The sequence below is a fragment of the Psittacula echo genome (assembly GCF_963264785.1).
Source record: "Psittacula echo genome assembly, chromosome: 7".
NCBI lineage: Eukaryota > Metazoa > Chordata > Aves > Psittaciformes > Psittacidae > Psittacula > Psittacula echo.
In genome coordinates this window covers 6,436,583-6,456,604 of record NC_137740.1, presented here as the reverse complement: position 1 = coordinate 6,456,604, position 20,022 = coordinate 6,436,583, and the positions used below count along the sequence as shown (strand labels likewise).

At 44.5% G+C, this 20,022-nt stretch overlaps 1 protein-coding gene across 1 annotated transcript in view; it reads right to left on the bottom strand.

The window, feature by feature from the left end:
- GLIS1 (GLIS family zinc finger 1) overlaps positions 1 to 17,504 on the bottom strand; it is a gene marked incomplete at its 3' end in the record, with an annotated part of 201,687 nt that extends 184,183 nt beyond the window's left edge. The window contains exons 1-2 of the mRNA XM_080622939.1: positions 17,413 to 17,504; positions 12,121 to 12,501 (exon numbers count right to left, since the gene is read on the bottom strand). Of these exons, the coding sequence (XP_080479065.1) occupies positions 12,121 to 12,463 (343 nt within the window). The 5' untranslated portion in view covers positions 12,464 to 12,501; positions 17,413 to 17,504. The remainder of the gene's footprint in view (positions 1 to 12,120; positions 12,502 to 17,412) is intronic.
- Between the last annotated feature and the right edge of the window lie 2,518 nt (positions 17,505 to 20,022).

Below are 20,022 nucleotides of genomic sequence, written 5' to 3'. Positions count from 1 at the left end.
TCCCTTTATCTGAAGCCACAGACAAACTTTACTGGCAGTGGGTTTCTATTTTCTGCTAAGATTTCAGTAGAAACTATTAGACAACACTGGGAACAAACTCAGATTTTCAGAGTGGTATACAAAATACTGTCACTGTACAAAATATACTTGCATGATGAGTATCTCAATTCCTAAAGATAAACCAGTTTTCACCCCATTCAAAAGGCAACATTATTGTTTTCTATACCCCTGTTTTCTTGCCATCAACACTGCATGTGACAATCCAAAATGTACTCCAGAAGCTGAAGTCCAATCTACCAACACATCTACCTCTGCCAGCCTCACTCTCAGGCTTGTTATAAAACAAGAACAAGCTTGGCGAGCTCTTTTAAGAAGCAGAACAGCTTCCTTCAGCTGCTCTGTTAATGCAGATTTCTGCCACAATAAATCCCCAATTCTCAATAGTCTAAACTCCACCTGTACCGTCAGGATGTAGATATGACCAACAAGTAAAGGCCAATACTGCTGGAGGACTTCAGCATGGTCAGTTAATTTTCATATTTGGAAAACAAGATGCATTGCGAATGAATAATAGTTCAATGTGAGCTTAATTCAGTATCAATAAGGCTATTTCCTTCTTCAGAACAATGGTTGGCATTTTCTATCCCCAACAGGCAATCATTTGTTAGCAATGGCATGTCCCCAGAATGCCACAGAACATTTCACAACTGCTTTGCACATAAAAATCAATCATTTTCCATGCCCAGTTGTCCCACCACTGGCTCTCCCAACTGCTTCTCTTAGAGCCCTTCACTCAGTCTGGTTTTTACTGTGTGCCTTCTCAGTGTTTTCTTGACACACAAATGAGTGACTAGAAACACCAACATTAGACGAGGAGGGATCTGAACTTTGTTCACTAAGTCAGACAGGATAGAAGCCTAGAGTATTACTGTTTGAGAGACCTCTTGTAACTTTATAGTGCCTAAGCAGTTGAGTAAAGGAATTAAAAATGTCACAGAAAAGACAGTTGGGCCCAAAGAGTTATATCTCACAGCAGGATTTCCACCCATTACTGTCTTTAAAAACTCCAGTGACAAACAACTTACAGCCTACTTGGGCATCGTATGTCAAAAGCTAAGTATACTCCTAGTTAACATATTTCCTAGTGTTGAGCTCACACAATCCCTGTGGAAGAATATACCAATGCAGAAGAGACAAAAGGTGCTGAGTATCAGGTGCATTCCACAACATACTAAATATCAACAGAGAAAACCTACGGCCACACTCACTTCAGAAAGTACAATAGGAGATTTTCTTCCATACCAGCAGAACAAGACTGGTGCCTCTGAAGAATGAGTGCACATGCACCATATGCACATATTATAACTCTGATCTGTAAATCAGTGGATAACAAGTTTAGAAGGTCCTTCTCGTATCTAGCTCATATTATAAATCTGGGTTGCTCATCAGACTAGCAAATGCTGTAGTCAGGAGCCTTCACATTGGAGGCAGTATCCAATTTTCCAGACTGTATTCTCTAGTGGTAGTTAGTATCATAATTCTTTTTTACCTAAATGCTAGCTGGTTACAAGGCTATTTTTCACCAGGTTTCCTCTCAAGCCTCCTATTATCTAGGCTCTAAAACCCTCCCTGTCACTTCAGAGTGCTTGCTGCCAAAACATCTACCCCAAGACTAAAACATCTTTATCACCTCTGATATTCACTGTTCTTAATTTTCAAGTCTCCCAGCAACTTCTCCAGCAGCTAATAAAACCTCTATGGTTGGTATTAACACTAACCCTTAGCAAGGAAAGTTCCCTAAGCAGGTTAGTCCCATTTTGAGACTTAACCTAGGTATCAGCGAAGCAGCAAGTTTCTGCAAAACAGCAGTGTCATCTCTCAAACCTGCCAAATAAACTGTCCATGTAGATGATGCCATCATACATTTGGGCTCAAAACACTGTTGATGATTAGGCATTGCACTCGTTTGCTTTCCCCTTCTAGATTTTGGTCCCCTTTATATTGGCTTTCTATGACTAATCTTTCAAAATATACAGACTTGTAAAAGTATTTGTGGAAGTGGCAAACTTACAAGCAAATAGGCATAAAAGTGAATTTTGACACAGCAGTCAGACTATTCATGCCAGTAACCTCTGCCCAACAGCTTCCGACAGGATGCAGTAAGAGAAAGGAGATCTCATATAATGTTTCCAATGAAATCCAGCCAAATCACCCTGACAGATTTTAAGTATTTACACATTCAACAGACCCAAAAGCTATTTACACCAGTTGCCATACTTCCACATATTCAGCCTACAATTCAAATAAGTTACAACCTTTTCCATATATTTAAAAATAAGCCATGAGCAAACCTGCACAAAGTAGAAGACAGAGGCCAAGAGGCTGAGAGCATAGAAAGAATAAGTTATTGAGACTCAAGGGCAGGCAAAAAGCAAATGGGCTCTAGGGGTAAATATCCCCTTAAATTTCCTGCACACCCATTGAAACCAGAGAGATGCTGAAATGCTTGTGTATCTTTGTTTTGAAAAGAGAACCATTCATACACATAGTTTGTAGCTTATCCCCACAAAAATACAAGTCAGCGAGCCTTACTAAATAGCTCTGGAACTAAAAAAAAAAAAAGAATATAAGCCAATTCGTGGTGATTTGGCAAAGGAAAAATAAGAAGCAAAACTGTTTAGATGAAAAGCGTGAGACATCTTTTTCTTTTGCCAAGTGAACAGAGTCCATACTTACAGGACAAACTTCCAGGGCTCAAGTCTGCATCCTTTCTATGCACTCTTGGTTTTAAAATGGCGTCACTTCAGGTTTGCACCAGAGCTAGGGATGATGGAATGAAGCCAGCTGAGTTCCAGTTGAACATAAACCAGCTCTGATGACTTCAAGGAAACTGAACCTTACAACAATCAGATATCCAGAAAAGAGGAATTTAGTGTTGCTTTTTCTTCTTCAAGTCCTGAGAGACAGTCTCAGCTGCAAAATCTGTTTTGCAGAGATCTTGGGAACCTTGCAGTAGCTACCTGCACTTCAAGCCCAGGCAGCATGCATTCCATCAGATGACTTCTGCCTCAAGAACAGCCATAAGAGACTTCCATCTGCTGGAAGTCAAGGGCAACCCTGAAGTTGCTTCCTCCAGCAAACCAGCAAGGAAGATCTGCCTCCCAACAGGTATATATTATTGGTTATTTTCAACACAGTTCCCTTAAAGTAGCCTTCTTTCTCTCACCTCGGCCTGTCAAGCACTAAAATAAATGGGAGAATTTGTTCCTCAGCAACAATTCTGCAACTAGCAGTGTAAACCAGATGCCAAGCAGTAAGAAGCCAGACTAAAATGTTCCATTAAAAAGCTTACTCTCCCAAAGATAACAAATATGTATTTTGCACTTTTCACCACTCACACTCAAGGGGACTTACCAACAAGGCCAAGCACCACGTATTTCACGTAGCAGAGAGAAATCCGGTCCACACACACACTGTGCAGAGGGGGGTGCAGGCATGCTCAAGCAAGTGTCATCCTAGGCGGATACAGCCACATGTTGCAGTGCAGCATCCTGCTCCACCACCAGATCAGATCTCAGAGCACAGCCACATCACCCAAACACTGCACCTGAACTAACAAACTCTTGCCCTCGGCATAGAAAATTAAGCTGGCACTGATGCTGTGCTGAAACAACTGCACTGCTTCTGGCTCCGAAACTGACTTATCTTTCTCTACACCTTACTCCCTTCCGCTCCTGCAGCAGAAACATCATGAACAGTACACAGACTTGCCCCAAAATGATACATGCGCTACAGCGTAGAATGGAGTTCAAACACCCTAACTCTTTTCATCCAAAACATTTATGTACCTGGCCACATCAGCCGCTGACAAATCCTTCACCATTTTTGCCTGTTTCGTGCACAATGGCAGATCACACCAGCTTTAGACCCATGCATGGTATTGAACAGGAAGAAAAATTAAAGGAAAGCATACTGTTCCAACTGAACTTGGCATCTGAGCTATTGGGCTGCTTCAGCTTGCGCACTTCTCACTTCAGGACAGAGTTTAACACTTGGATCTTCTTCTCTGTGCCTCAAAAGCATGGATGAGATTTTCAAAACCATTCAGTACTGGCCTCTTCCTGAAGCCAACGCTACAACTCCCTGCAATTTCAGCAGGAGCAGCAGGGAAAAGCAAGAGTTATGAAATCTCATGTTAAATCTTTTCTGGGATTTTCCCAGAAAATACTGGGTAATAAAACAGAAATTTCCTCTTTTATCTGTTCTCACTTTAACTCTCTCTTCTCTGTCCAGCAGAGATGGCGGCTGGGAGGTAGGCAAGACTTACATAGGGAACAGTAAGCAAGAGCTGCTTTAGAGTGAAATGAGTCCTTCTGAATGCAAACTGCTGCTTTCCTCGAGCACCCTTCCTATCCTATTTAGTCTTCTCTCTCAAGCATCTGCCCCGACAGAGATGTTCCATCAAAGAGCATAACACAGCCTTCGTGAGTGATCATTTGCTCTAAGAGAAGGACTTAGGTTAAATCAAAGCCAGCTGCTTTAGAGAGGGGCGGGTGGCTAAAAAGAAGTTAAACAAAATGATAATAAAAAATGCAATCTAGAACCTACATACGTAGGAAATCTACTATTGTGTTTCAATAAATAACTCTAAGGTATTTAAGCCTTATGCACAGAAAACAATTTTATTGCTTTTTTTTTTTAAGTCATCCTCTTGCATTGTTGTTCTGCCCTAATAACTCTGAAATGTGCTACTCATCTCTCCCAGTTAAATATCCTGTTTCACAAGCCCACTCCTAGATATCTGAAACTGCACAGCATTTCTATCTAGCTTTAGGCATCTAGCATTCCAAAGAATTAATATTTAAACTTATTATAAAGGAATGGGGATTACGTTAAGCATGTAGCATTTAGCAAAACATTCACATTAATAGACTGGTGTGTTGCTTGTTTGAAGCACATTTATCAGTCTTTAAAAAACTAAAAATAAAAGATTATGCTCCAAAACTGACACATGTATCTATTCTCCTTTTAATACAACCAAGACTTAGATAGGATTATAGAGTGGAAGCTATCAAATTTCAATTTTTACAATACACTTAAAACTACATTATCTTTCTTTGCCCAGGGGATTGTTGACTTCACTATTTAAGTGACTTAACCACAGCAAATTGTAAAAAAGCAGTGAATCACAGCACATATTTTAAATAACCCTAGACCATCTATCTCCTCTTGGGAAGTGCCTCATGTTAACATTTTAACATATTATTGCTCTTACAGCTCTTGATTATAGATAAATTAATAAAAAACCTAATCAGTTACAAGACATCACTACCTCTTTTTTTCATCTTATATTAGCCTTGATTTACACCTCAGATACACTTTCCCAAGCTAACACATATAATTTATTTATAGCATTGGAAGGCAAAATACATCATCTACTGTTATACAACCTTCTACTAGGTATTAAAATACCAGGTCCCTGGAGACACACTTCATATAGTTCACCAAGTTCCAAAATAAACCAAACCACCAACCCCTCAAGCACTTAAAACAACAATGGACATCTGTATTAAAAAGCTAGTTTGACAGTATTTGATGATGTCGCCTTAGTGTCATTTACCCCTCTGGCTAAATATGCAAACAAACACATAAGAATGTATTTGCATTCTAAAACAACTGACAACTCTCTAACGCTCACAAAGCCCTCTTATCACACACGTAAACGCCAGAATTAAATGCAGTTTCAGATGGTTTGCATTCATTTAACCCTTAGAATAAATTTGATCAGGTAGATTCAATTACAGTGCTCTTTATGCAAAACAATCACACATACATTCAGACATAATGACAGAAAAGTCAGACATAATTATTAGATTTAAAGAAAAACAATTGCTTAAGGAAAAAAAAAAAAAAGATAGCACTTAAGCACTTAGTGACTATTTGACTGAGATCAGCCTTGTAATTCCTAAATGCTCAAAACCTCAAAATAACCTAACACAAAGAATTTGGATCTATTTCTTATTGCAGCTCCGGTAATGTGTCATCTGGTTTTGAAGTAGTCCCCTTTCTACAAATAATCTTAATCATTAACAATCATTTAATACATCCAAAGTAATGACAGCAATTTAAAAGGAAAACAAAAAACAGTTCTTGTTCCAGGTTACTGGTGAAGCGCAGAGATTGTGAGAACAGAAAGTTCCAGGTTCTAACCGAGATTTCACATACTGGGTGCCAGAAATGTAATAGGAGGGGAAGGGGAAAAGGGGAATTCTTTGCCTCTATTCTTCAAAGCCTGTGCAGAAAGGCAGTACTGCAGTAGTCTGAACTGATACTTATCTGAACGGAAGAACCGGCCCTTGCTTTTTTACATGCCCCATTTAAACGCAATAAAAAGGCATGAGTGGTTTTAACTGGTCATTCTGGCTATGTCATTGTAACGCTCCCTGCTCTCAGGAGAGGGTAACAGCTGTGGCATATTCAGAAACACATACTTTTGCTATTGTTTGCACATTTATAGGGCAAGATTATGCTGTACCACAGTTAGAGAGCACTGCCCTTGCTTTGGAACCCTGTATTCTTTGAGTTACATCAGTATGCTGGGAAACAAAGTTTGGTGGCTGAGGAAAAAAGGCGAAGAGAAAACAACAAACTATTAAAAGCAGTTTCATGCACTGTGAAACGATTACTAGATTGCATGTCTTGTTCAAGCCTGCTGACATACAATCATAGAAACCTTGAGTGCATAATGGAGCAGTTTACATCTATATTCCCTCTCCCATTACCCTGCCATTGACACGTTCAACAGTTCCAAAATCACTAAACAGCTGAGGTTCATGTTTCTAGAATAATGGTAATCATGGTACTGAACATGGAAATTGCATTCACAGTACTACAAATTTCTCTTCATAGTCTATACGTTATTCCACTTCCTAGCTTACAGATGGATTTAATACAAGCTTGTTATTTGTTCTACATGCTTTTCCTGTACATAGGATAAAGAACTTTTGGTAATATTAGAACTGAAACACTGGCCCAGCTAAAGTTAGTGGACAAGATTCCTTCTGATATTAATCGTTTAGAGTAAAATGTTATCCCTCTTTATTCAACATGCTAAGAACCTTTGCTCACTGGAAATAAACAAAACCAAACCCAACACTTTGTTGCAATGATGAAGTACCATCTCCCAAAAGACACTCACTTTACATGTAACAGTTTTACTAAATAGAATCTTGAAGCACTTCCAGAATATATTGTCAAATCTACTCAAAATCCTCAGAATACACTTAACAGCTTCTGTGTATACAGGGTTGAACTCTGACACACGAATAATCGTTTAGGCATAGTTGAATACATAATTTGGAATATACTAAGTCAAAACTATTTGGAGTCGATGAGAATATTGTCAAGAACACATTAATGCACATACTCAAGCACTCACAAGATTCAGATTTTAGACTTATTATAATAAGAAGAAAGTAAAAGACATTTTTTTTCTCATCTAATTTAGCAGAGTATATGATAATTTCCATTTTCATACCACATGTTAATGGTTTTTTTGCTTTTACAAGTACTGAATGCCTTTATATGACAGGTCAATCATTAAATCTTCTGGTTTCTATTTACTAAATATTCTGTAGTACCAATGCCTAAATAACAAAGAATTTCACTATTATGTACAATGCAATCTCTTCTAAATTAAATCCATGAAAGAGTCATCTTCAACTCCGTAACTCTGATTTTGCAACACAAATCATTAGAAGAACTTCCTTCAGCCGCAAGTAACTCAAAGTTATTTTCCTATTCAAGACAAATAAGCATTTTAGCCAGTTTAAGGGAGGAGTGGACAGTTACAATTTCTCCCAAATGACGTTATGCACACATTTTGCAACCTGCAGTTTCTTCTCCTTTCTCCTCTTACAAAAAGAGAGAAAAAAAAAAGGAAAAAATAATAATAATAATAAAAAAAAACAGACCATGAAATATGGAGCTCTATAACTGCAAGTTCTATTCAAATAAAGCTTTAAATTCCTTTTTGTAGCAGAGAGTTCAAATGCAGCAAGCAAGAGAACTACAGTGGAAAGTAGAACAATTTATTACTACAGCTGTATATAAAATTGAGACAGTTTAGAGTTTAGTGAGCCCATTTCCCTGTCCTCTTATCAGCCCATATAATATTTATCAGCTCTAGGCAGTCCCATTTGCTCCAGTGGGATAACTCAGGTGAACACAGACAAGGTATTTGAAAGAAAATGGCAGAATCAGGCCCAAGACCAGTCAATGCACCTAATAAGTCATATAACCAAAACATATGCTTTTGCTTAAGATCCCAACAGTATAAGCTGTTACTTATGCAAGGACTGTCCTGCTAACCAAGGGAACAGTCACAGGGGTTTGAAATGGCAAGATTTAACCCTCCTTCTGAACAGCAGAAGAAAATTGATGCATTTCAATTGGTTGTACAATTGCTGAAAGCAGCCACAGCTAAAAAGTTAAAAAACAAAGCCAACCCACTTTCTCCTTGTCCGAATACAAAATACTCTCAACAGGGAAATATCCAACTCCTGCAACCCGAACAGCTTATTGTTTTGCTCACTGTAAGTTAATATCTGAAGTGGTTACTGCAAAGGTCTGGGCCATTTGGATGATTTCCCAGTGGCACAACTACCAGGATAAATCTCGTCATTTCTACTGAGTCATGAATTAGGTACACGAACGAAACTGGAAAAGAATGAAAAGGAGAAGTGGTTCCTGGTAACAGCCGTAATCAGTGGCATGAAAAAACTGAGATATTTGACATCTTTATAGATTACGCTTTTGTCACCACTAAAGCTTGCTTTCCCAGAAGTTTCTTTCCCATCGACATTAATTATTTTACTTTCAAAATGGTAATACTGTAGCATGAAATTCAACAAAACAGAACCAAAACCACAGAATCTAAGTAAAACATTGTAAAACAGACTCCATACCTTAAGGTACAGTTAAGTCTCTGCCGAGCAGACCACAAATGCCTCTAAGAAGCACTGCCTGGGTGCAAATACTCTGCCTTGTGAGTAATACAGGGAAATCAATGATCAAGAAAAGTGTGGTGTGTATCACAGCCAATCATACCAGAAGGGGGAGGCTGGGTAAAAACTGGGTGTTTATTTTAAACAGCTCCCAAACAGAACAAAACATGATTCCAAAATACTAATATTTTTGGTAAACAACCAACAGCTCCATCCTGCAAAGTTTAAACCCAAATGATCTGATTCCCAGAAGTAATCTTCACCACCACACCTCAGTTTTTGTTTGGCTGTTCATGTAAAATGACTTGCTCAGACACAGAAGCATCTTGCAGGATCATAACTTAAAACACTGTGAAGAAGTGGAGTAACACCACAGAGACACTACAACAGCAGGATGCTTTCTCTCCATTGTGATTACTTCAAAGCTGCCCTTTTTATTAGAAGGGTAGTGTATAATTTTGATTCATTCGTTTTTGAAAACATAAATAAATAAAAAAATAAGTAAAGGCATGTTTAGAAAAAAGAGAGTATCTTTTACAGGCAACTATAAAAATCGGGTTGCTCTTGTTAAAGAGCCTCTTTTACCCTCCGTACTTGCAGCTTTCAACTGTGGACAAACCAAAAGCAGGAGGCACATTCAATAATCTAACCCAGACTGCGGAGGGAATTACTGGGTACACGGTACTCTGGGGCTGGAGAGCAGGAGACGCACAGCGCGATGATCTGAAATCAAGCTGTCATCAGTTTCCTTCCCAAAACCTTTTACTGGGTAAATCTGAATATTTCACTCATTCCCATTTCTTAGCTCTCTTGTTGCATTGCACCCACATGCAGCCGTCCCTGGTCCTTTTGTTTATCTTCCTGAGAGGACCTGGGTTGTTGGGAGATGGTTTACACCACTCCTTGAAAGATCAAGTGGCTCTCCTGATTGCTTTTAGATTCACAGAGCTCTGATTTTACAGTTAGATCACAGTGAGTACATGAGTGACTTCTGTTATTTCTGACTCAGAAGCACAGAGTGCTAAGCAGGGGTTAGTAGCTCACTGTATTAAGTGGGCTAACTCCAAAATGTCTGAGTGGACACTAAGGCACTTGCCAACACCGTACAGGTCAGAAGAAGCAGCACAGCCCACATATTTTAAATCAGACTCTAGCTTAAAATTTTACTTTCCCGAACTTCTCCTGAAAATATCTTCACAGGGAGGAGGAAAAAAAAAAAAGAGCCACAAAGAAAAAAAAAAGGCAGAAATGAAACAAAAAAACCCCACCCAAAAAACCCCTGTGCTGCCGTCTTTGGAAAAATCCATCATTATCCATCAAATCACCACACTCAGTAAAGGAACCCTATCCTGCCCATGGACACCTCCTACTTACTCCCATGACTCAAGTCACCCACATACTGAAGCAACCACAAGGTAACACCCTGGACAGAAAACACATTAAACAAAAAACAGTAGCAAAACTTAAAACACCTTTTTTTTTTCCCCCCCAGTGGTGAAAAGGGGAAATTGATCAGTCAGAAAAGATGAATAAGTGAATTAGCAACCTTGTCTCATGCCCATCTACATCTACTACAAAAGCCCCAAGTCAATGGAAATTACACTTTTCTTCTTTCCCTCCCTACACCCCTGCCTCAGCAGTAGTCACCAGAGTAACACCTATGAAAAGAGAACCACGTAGCTCAAAGGGAAGAAGAAAAATACAGAAAAAAGGAAAGTGCTTCTGGGTAAGATTTAAAGCTGATATGACCCCTAGTCAAGTGGCAGCAACCTCGCTCACAGGACCACAAGAGACTTGAGTATCTCATGAGTCCCTTCTATAGGCAGCAGCCCAGCAGTACTAGAGCTCGTAGCTGTCCCTTCATAGTTTGTGAATCCTCCTTTTCCCCCCTCCAAACCTGGTTCTGTGTAACAGACCTTCATTTCATTGCTGCCAAACATTAACAGCCTTTTCTTTTCTTTTTAATCAGGAGAGGAGAACTGCGGCATTAACAAACAGAAAAATAAAAAAGGTAATTTATAACCTGCTGCTCCACTCTGTATTCACTGGCGACGAACAAACACATCCTGTGGTTTGCAGGACAGACCTAGCACAGATTGAGGTGTTCATTAACATAACTTCATGGCAATGAAAGGTGCCATCACCCTAGGGAACGGGCTCACAAAGGAAAGTGTTACTAGTCCAAGGGCACGCAGCTTACTTCTGTTTTTCAGAAGAATAGACAGAAAGGGATGCAATGAGAAAAATCATAGTGGGAACTGCTTTACAATAAGATAATAGCATGTAGATCTCGAAAATAGAGAATGGGAAAGGACTGAGAGGACAAAAAGAGAATTACCTTTTTAAGACTGCAGAAAACATTGCTTTAATATTAACAAACAGGTGCATGTTCAGCTTTGCAAGCGGCTTTGTAGCATAAAGGAATGCTTCAATTCCCACTGATCCCATCCAGTGATACCTTAGAGGGATTATTTCAAAGCTAAGTTTTGATTAACAAATTCCAGCCCAGTTAACAAGTTCTAGCTTAAAAGGGTAACTAACAGATTTCAGTGGGCAATTCCTAACTTCAGCTTTAACAATGGATGGATGAAAAGTGGGCATTTGCTGAATTTGACCTTACGGCAATGCCTTTCAGGCTACCAGGAATCCCAAGCCTGAGGATTCACTGCATGAATCCAGCATTTGTAACACCTCCTTGAAATACAAACTATAAATCCAAGCAAGCGTGGTGAAACTGCTGAATAAGAACGAGGCATTTATTGTCAGTCTGGCATGCTCGCAAACAAACACCCCACACGCACGCTGCGGCGCAGGACAGACTAACCCAGTGTTCAGCACCATCCTCCCAACAACCACCTCCGAGAGCAGACCAAACCGAGCTGCAGTCGCTTAGGGCACCTAAAGGAGATGCTGGACTCAGGATTTCTTAAGGAATATTGAGAAACACTCGGCTTCCCATCAGCAAAAACCACCCTGGTTTTGCATAGGAACGGGGGGGGAGGGAAAGTTTTAAAGTTAGAAAACATTCTGAAAACCAAAAGGAGAGGGGAAGCTTGATAACACGTTTTGTTTGATTGCTCGTGGTAGTGCTCGGATCATGCGTTTTTAAACTCACCCTTCACGCTTTGATGTTTCTGCTGCTGGAAATAGTCTTTAGAGCCTCTAGCACACCGCAGCTCCTGCGCCCTGGGCAGGATGGGGATCCTCTCGAATATGCTGGCTCTTTTAGGGATGAAATCTAGCAGAGGCGCTGACATCTCAGGGGGGCTCTGCTGAGGCTCCGTGCGGTCACCGCCGTTGCTGACCGTTACTTTAAAGGACATCTGAGGATTCAAGACACCTTTACCAGCGCCGGAACGAGTCCCCCGCGGCGGTTCCTTCACAGGGGCTCCGGGGCATTTATCGGTCACCTCGAAGCGGGCGCTGCTTCTCTGACCCGCGGCGAGCTCACAGTGCATGTCCGCGTCCCGCTGCTGACAGGGCCCTCGCCGCTCTCCTGCACCGACCGGACAACACCGGGTGTCAGCCCTGCCGGAGGCCACCTCAGCCTCCCGCCGCCCGCCTCAGCCCCGCCGCCCGCCACCTCGGCCTCGCGCCGCCTCAGCCTCGCGCCGCCAACGGCCGTTAACCGCCGCCCGTGTGGCGGGAGGCAGCCCCGCTCGCTCCCCTCACGCACACCGGCCCCGGAGGAGGGGAAGGGGGGGTGGAACAGAAACGCGGGGCTTAGACCTCGCCTGTGAGGGACGGGGAGGCTGGCGCCGCGCCTCGGCTTTCCTCCCTCTCTAGGCAACACCGCCGGGCTTTTCGCAACCGCTCCCCGCGAGGCGAGACCGGCCGGGAGGGAAAAGGGGGGGGTGGAGGGCACACGGTGTCGAGGCCGGTGCCTTTCAGCCGAGGCATCCAAACAGCGGCCACCCAGGCAACGGCGGACGCGGGCGGCAGCGCACGCAACGCCGCGGGGCGGGTTTGGCAGCGCCCGGCGCTCACCGCAGCCCGCTGGGTCACCGGCCGTGAGGGAGAGCCCGGCCGGGCTGTGACAGCCGCGCCGCCGCGCTCCTACCTGGGAGGGGCCGCCCGGGGGGACGCGCTGCCCGCCGGCTCCCGCCGCGCCCCGTCCTGCCGCCGCCGCCGCGCCGGGCTCATGGGCTCAGCCCCGCTCCCCCGCCGCAGGGCCGGCTGCCAGAGTGAAAGCGGCCCGGGCCATTACCCTGGCGCGGCGGCGGGGCCAGCCCTTCGCTGGGGCCAGTCGGGGCGGGCAGGGGGAGGGCTGTGCCGCCGGGGCCGCCCCTCGGGGCTTTGACAGCGGAGCGGCGGGGAGCGGGGTCCGCTGCCCCGGCAGCCCCTCACAGCCTCGGCCGTCCAGGGAAGAGGAAAGGGCCGGGGACCCCGCGCTCGCCGCACCTCCCTGCGCCCCGTGAGAGAGTCTGCACCTTCCCGCTGCCCGCCTGGCGGTGAGAGGGCCCTGCGCTTATCCACTTGAGACCCCAATGGTCCATGTTTTTCCTCGCACTGCCCCACTGCCAAAGGCCTGGGGCCCCTCTTCACCTTCCCCACGAGCTTCGAGGGTCCCCCATGCTTGTACACCAGACACACAACAGGCAGGAACCACGAGACACCCGCAAACCACCCAGCCACCCAACAGCCAGCAGCACCCTATAAACAACTTCTGTGCAAAAGCCACAGTGGCTGCAGTGTGCCACAAAGGAGCAGCGGGAGAGAGCAGAAGCCTTGCCAACAGCCTGGGCCCGGGAAGCAAGAGATGAGACAGAGGTGGGAACAACCTGGCCAAGACATGTCGATGACACAGTCTCAGGTGCATTCAGTGCTTGTGTTTATATGGTGGCCATTCATCGTTCCCTTCCTGTCCTACAGGTGCCTGGAGCTGGCCCACTCCAGTAGAAACAATTAGGCTAGCTCTGAGCAAGCAGCACAGAGCAGTGACATTTGCGCTGGCTCCTCACAGGCCAGCTCGGGTCTGGAAGCAATCTAGCCGGGTTTATTAACTTGGGCCTGGTTCCAAGCAAATGCAGGCTGAGCTATGGTGTGCAGCTTTGCACCAGCGAGCTTTACCAGCCCACTCTTTGCTGGCTCGGGGATGCCTGCACCCTGCTGCCCTGCACTCTGCTGTCGGCACAGGTGCAGCACAGCAGGTCTATAACACAGGGCAGCTCCAAGATAGGAGTGAGTTGGAGTCATCCCTGATTTACACGGCTGTGAATCAGACAGACATCTGGTTGGAAATCATGACCGTTCACATTAGACCTAAAGGAGAGACTTGGGAGATTTAGCACGAGGAGGAGGGACAGCTACTGATCTGGCATCTTGCTGCACCCCTCCTGAGGAGCATTCCGCAGCTAGATGATAGAGATCTTCATCTTCTGGCAGTGCAGATGCTGCACAGAGTGCCTCACTCACATTTTATCCAACCCCTTAATAGCATATGCCACCCTGCAGAGTAAAGGGATGGTTCAAGACAGGAGTGCATGACTTTTTCTTGGCAAATGCTATGAATGTTGTGGATTTGGTGGGAGAGAGATAACTGTCCATAAAATACATGAGATCTGAAGGTGGAACAAGCAGTTCTGGGAACAGCAGTACTTAGGAAGCCTCATTTGCAGTGCCTCTACTCCACTCTGCCCAGCACGGATGCCCTGAGGTCTACTAAAGAAGCTTGCCAGCTTTTCCTCTCAAGAAGGGCAGTAATGGGGTCTTTTTCTTCTGTAAGACCACATCTTAAATTGTCAGAAGTTAATAGCTCTTTGTCAAAAATGGTTAAAAACTGGTAAATGTCCTCAGAATATTAGTAGGAGCAAAATGCTACAAAAAAAGGAGAAATTCCTACATGACCTCTGTTGGAAACAAAGCTAAATATCAACTACCTGGCACAAACAATGGATTTTAATGGTGATGTCCTGGGGCTTTTAAAAGCAAGTACAAATTGTCAGTGTACATTATCCCTCTGCGTGGCTCTTCTCTACAGCCACACAACACCACCTCTCAGTGCTCTGCTGACCTACACCCATTCCCCACTCCTATCCATCTGCAGGGCCATCAGGACTGAGCCACTCTTTGATTTGGAAATGCTGATGGCACCTGGCAGTGCTACCAGAAACAGTAATTACTGAAGACACAAATACACTGTGGTAACACTCAGTGACGTGAAGAGGCAGTAAAATTTCCTGAGGGAGATATGATTCCAGAACACAGTGTAACCAGGGTAATCCCGCTCCTTCCAGTGCAGGAAAGAAGTAGGGTTTAGCTGAACATGGGCTCAGCTTGTGCAAATTATAACAGCTATGCTGATACACACTGCCTGAACGCTGAAGCTAGAGGGGGTTTCCTAGAAAACAGGTAGTTTTCTAACGTCCTAAAGGGGAATTGTGGTACGGGATCTTCCCACAGCAAGCAGGGAAAGGACAGCTTCAGCTCTTGGCTGCTCTGAGCTCATTAGCCCACGTCATTCCCCATCCCATACCTCAGGACAGGCATGCCCTGCTCTGACCCGCTGTTTCTTTCTTTTTATCACTATGATCCACAGTATTCTGCGAAATACCGGCAGGTGCCGCCACTCGCTCAGCAATAGCGCAGGGCTGAGCTGCCCTGCAGGCAGAGGGGCCCAGAGCCTCCTCCATACTCTGGGCACCCTCTGAGCGGGAGTTAAAACAACCGAGGAAGGCTTCAGGCTAAAGCACATCGCAGCTCCAAGCTTCAACAGCGCGTAGGGTTAAGGCCCTTCACAGCAGGATGAATTTCTACATGGCAGGTCATCTCACAGAGATGTAGCCTGCATAGCTCAAGCTGCAGGTACCCACATTCCTTCCCACCCATAGACAAAGCTGCTCTCACACCACTGTTTCCTCTGTTTTGAGTGTGTCTGCAGCTGCCCTGTCTTTGCTGGGACTATCCAGCTGGGGATGCTCATCCCTGGGTCTGAGCAAAAGAAGCAGGCAGTGGATGGAAATCCTCCTCCAGACCCGGCTGTGCTCTCCAAACAGAGACTCGACACCCCTACAGCTGTTCCAAAGCAACAACTTGGCTCCCGCAGCAAGTCCACAGACATGGGAGGACCAAGTGCCCCTTGAATCACTGTACTAATAAAAAGTGTTCAGCAGTTCACTTTCTCTGCTGAATCAGAGGATGTTTCATATGTTTCAGTTCTGGAACAAAGGCCAAGCAAGTGCAGTCGTGGCTAAGACTGGTTTATGCCCTGGGTCACCATAACTTTGCTGTATGCACATACTGTACAGCACATACTGATTCACCCAATGTTGTCACTACATCCATGAACTAGATGGGTATCTCCCCTTCTGTCCTTGTGAAAACCAGTCATTGGCCTCTCTCCCCATGACAGCAACACTCTTCCTTTAGTAGAATGGAGTGGGGGGAGGGAGATTTCTCCATACTAGCCTTCTTGTTCAACATTCCCAGTTGCCAAGGGCTGCAGTCATGGGTCACAGTATGACCCACAGCTAGCCCAGCTGTCTCTTCCTTCTGTTAATGAAATCACCATCACCAAAGCAGACCTTCCAGTTGAGGCACATAGGCCATCTTCAGACCCTGAAAATAGTCCCTGGGTGTTGCTTCATTTCAAGTCAGATATGAAAAGCAAGGTTGCAGTTTGGGATAAAAAAAATCCCAGGAGGAATGCAACTGCTTGCCTGCATATTCTCTCACTAGGTCAAGTGGGTAGGACACAGGTGATAAGTAACCAGAGACTTGCCCATATGCCCATTCACTCCTAGCTGGTGACCAAAGAAAGAGAAAACAGATAGTCTAAGGCTAGCTCAGGCTGGGACAAAATCACACCTCAGAGCAACTAAGAAAAAGCCAGGACATAGACAATTGCTGGTGCAATGGTGCTGGTTACGTTGATTGGTGTCCTTGGAGCCAGCCACTGCTGAAACACCAGCAAAATCCTTGGCCTCGTGGATCTGGGCATTGCTGGCAGTAGGATAAGGCAGCGGCACCAAAACCTGAACCATGTTAGCCACAGAAACTAGGCAGTCCTGTACCACCACAGCACAGTTAGCATAACTGTGCCTGAGCACACACAGGGCCCAACTCAAAGCTTACACAGAGCAGTGAGGAGAAAATCACAGTGTAAACAAGTTTGATACTTCAGGATTTCCCTGCTGATACCAGCCAGGATCATGTCATTGCCACAACAGTGGTTTTCTCAGGGTCTACAGGTACTTTTGCAGACATGAAGCCTCTTTGCTCCAGACAGCATGAACCCCTGTGGTCACTGCTGCAAAAGCAGAGGCACAACGATCCCGGCTTGAGATGACGCTGAATACACAAGGACTATGAGATCATCTCAAACAGGTGAGGGGAAACGGGGGGGCAAGGACATTATATGAAGGGGACCCCAATTTGCCAAATCCAGCCTTCAAGGTGTGCTCTTTACCTTTGTCAGGAGCGGACGGCTGTAACTGGCCTCCACATTATGGCTGGTCACAAACCGGATCTTCGAGAAACCCGTGGAAGCTGAAAACTCCAGTTCCCCAAGCAGTTCTGTGGGAGGAGAGAAATGAAGCAGAACGGATACAGGTAAGGTGAGCTGGGTAGAGCAAACAAGCAGAGCTGAAGAATTAATCTCTAGTTCTCCTACAGAAATCTCTGCTTCTACCCCAGCAGGCAACAAAATTGAATTTCAAAAGGACACAATCGAAATTGCAAGGCCTCTGTGTAACTGCTGCAGTGTAGACAGAGGTGGGAGGTGTTACCATAATCATTCTGTTAATTTGGGACACAACAAGCTCTCCGGTAGGAGAAATAACAAACTTTGTTATAAATAACCTGGCTGCAAATGAGCTGTCGATTCACACACAGCAGTTTATTTACACAGGCATGCCAAGTCCAGACTTGTTTTTGTTTTAATTTACTGCACCACAGATAGTAAAAAAGAAACAACCGAACAAAAAGGGAGCCAAAGGGATTGTCTCTGTAACTATGCCCATTTCTTGGAGATTGCACATACCCCTTTAAGGCAGCACAAAGCCCTGCTTTATAGTGGTTTCAATGACGTCCTGAATTAAGACAGCAGGGTCAAACTGACCACATTATCTAGCGATGTACTCAACCATTGCCTCATAACTTATAGATTCATTTATAGCTCTTGTAGTTAGAAAAAAGAAATTCCTCACATCACTGTGGCTTATCTTTCAAAAACAAATCTCTTTTCAATAGCTGGCATATTTGGGGAAATCATACAGTAATCTTGAATCCACCCTTGTCTTGCAGACACTGCAAGAAGTGACCAGCATCTCCAAAAGCCACTGTAACACTACACATCTCCCCCTCCCCTCCTGCCTCTCCAGGCAGAATGAACTGCCAATTAAGCAGTTCATTCTAGAGGACTTGGAGGAAAAACACCTGTAAAGAAGGATTTGACCAGCCTCCAGTCAGGATGGGGTTATTTACACCTGCAGTTACCTTCCTTAGACATTCATCTGTATTACTTCTCTGCATCAGTCCATAAATAGATGCATCGCTCACACTGTGCATATACAATGCAGGTAGGAAAATGAACTTCAGTAACAAACAAAAAGAAACAAAGACAGCACAACTTAAGGATGTTCAGTGTGTAAACCCCAATCCTCAGCATTGGGACATGCCAGGAATAGAATTGCTGGGGCAACCTCGATTCATGCCTACTATAAATGAGTTATAGTACTGGCATTATAGCACAGCCTCCTGTTTTATTTTGCCTGGGGATCCATATATTCAAGGCACTGAAGACAGCGATAGTTGAATGAGCAGTCACTCACTCTTCTGTTTCTTCTTTATTGGCATAGTGTCTGGACCACACACTGAATATATTTAGTGCACAGCAGCCAAGCCCTGTGCAGAATACAGAATTATTCGTTTATTCCAGGGCATTTCTTTGCTGTCACTGCAGCAGCCTACTGATTTGCAAACAAATATGTTGTTATCATCATTGGAGGTGAGGGACAGTGGAGTTAGACTAAACCCCATTTCACCAGAGGCCCAGAAGCCAAAAGCTTCAGTTTGAGTGCAAAACTTGTGACAAAGACTCACTCGAGGTTATTTAGCATTTCCCTTCATTGTATGTCACAGAGCACATTTCCAGTTCCACCACTTAAACTCAACCCTTGGCATCTCAAATGGAGCATGCAGAAACTGGGAGACTAGCAAAGAGTGGCCACCCGTGAAGAGCTGAAATGCTGCACAGGATCTCTGTGATAAATACAAGGACAAACCCATTTCTTCCTGGCAATGTTCAACTTACACTAACCGTGAAACTGGGCTTTCTCTTTCTACAGCACTCATGGTGGGTGCCGATAAAGCCTTCCCGAGCTGACTGCCAGGCTCTGAAAAGGCAGCAGCCACCTCAAATATCTATCTTTGAGCTGCAGCCTTGTGCTCGCCCCGAAGCTTCGTGCCACCACCGACAGCAAGGTACACAGCCTGGCGCTTCCCCAAACCTGCTTTGAGCAGTGACCTCTGCTGGTAAACAGACAGGAAACCCAGCGGTTTGCAAAAGCTGGTGCCCCCCCAACTACCTGCTCCTCAAAGCTTACCCTGAAGATAGTCACCCAGCCTGGCTCTTCATTTGAAACATCTACCATTAAGCCCACAACTGAAGCATACTGAGCGAGAGCAGAGAAGGATACTTACAGATAACCTATAACAACCTCACAGAAGGCTCCCCATTCCTTCAAAATTCACTCCAGGCCTCTCACCATACCTTTACAAACAAGATGCAGTTAAATACAACAGCATGCCCCAGCGCTGTGCTTCAGTAGTCAGATTTACAAGTTGTGTGTCAAGAAGGGAAAAGCAAAGTCTGTATTTGTGTGTTTTGGGCAGGGGAGGGAGAGGAGCTCACTATACACTCCGCACTTGGTTCCTTTGATGACTGCGTGAGTACGTACACGTGCTGCTTAGGCCAGAGTTCTCTCTGAAATTCTTCCTACTGCACGAACTGACTCTTGAGGGGGAATCACAGGAAAAAAGAAAAAAGGGAACTTACATGCCATTGCCACCTATTAGA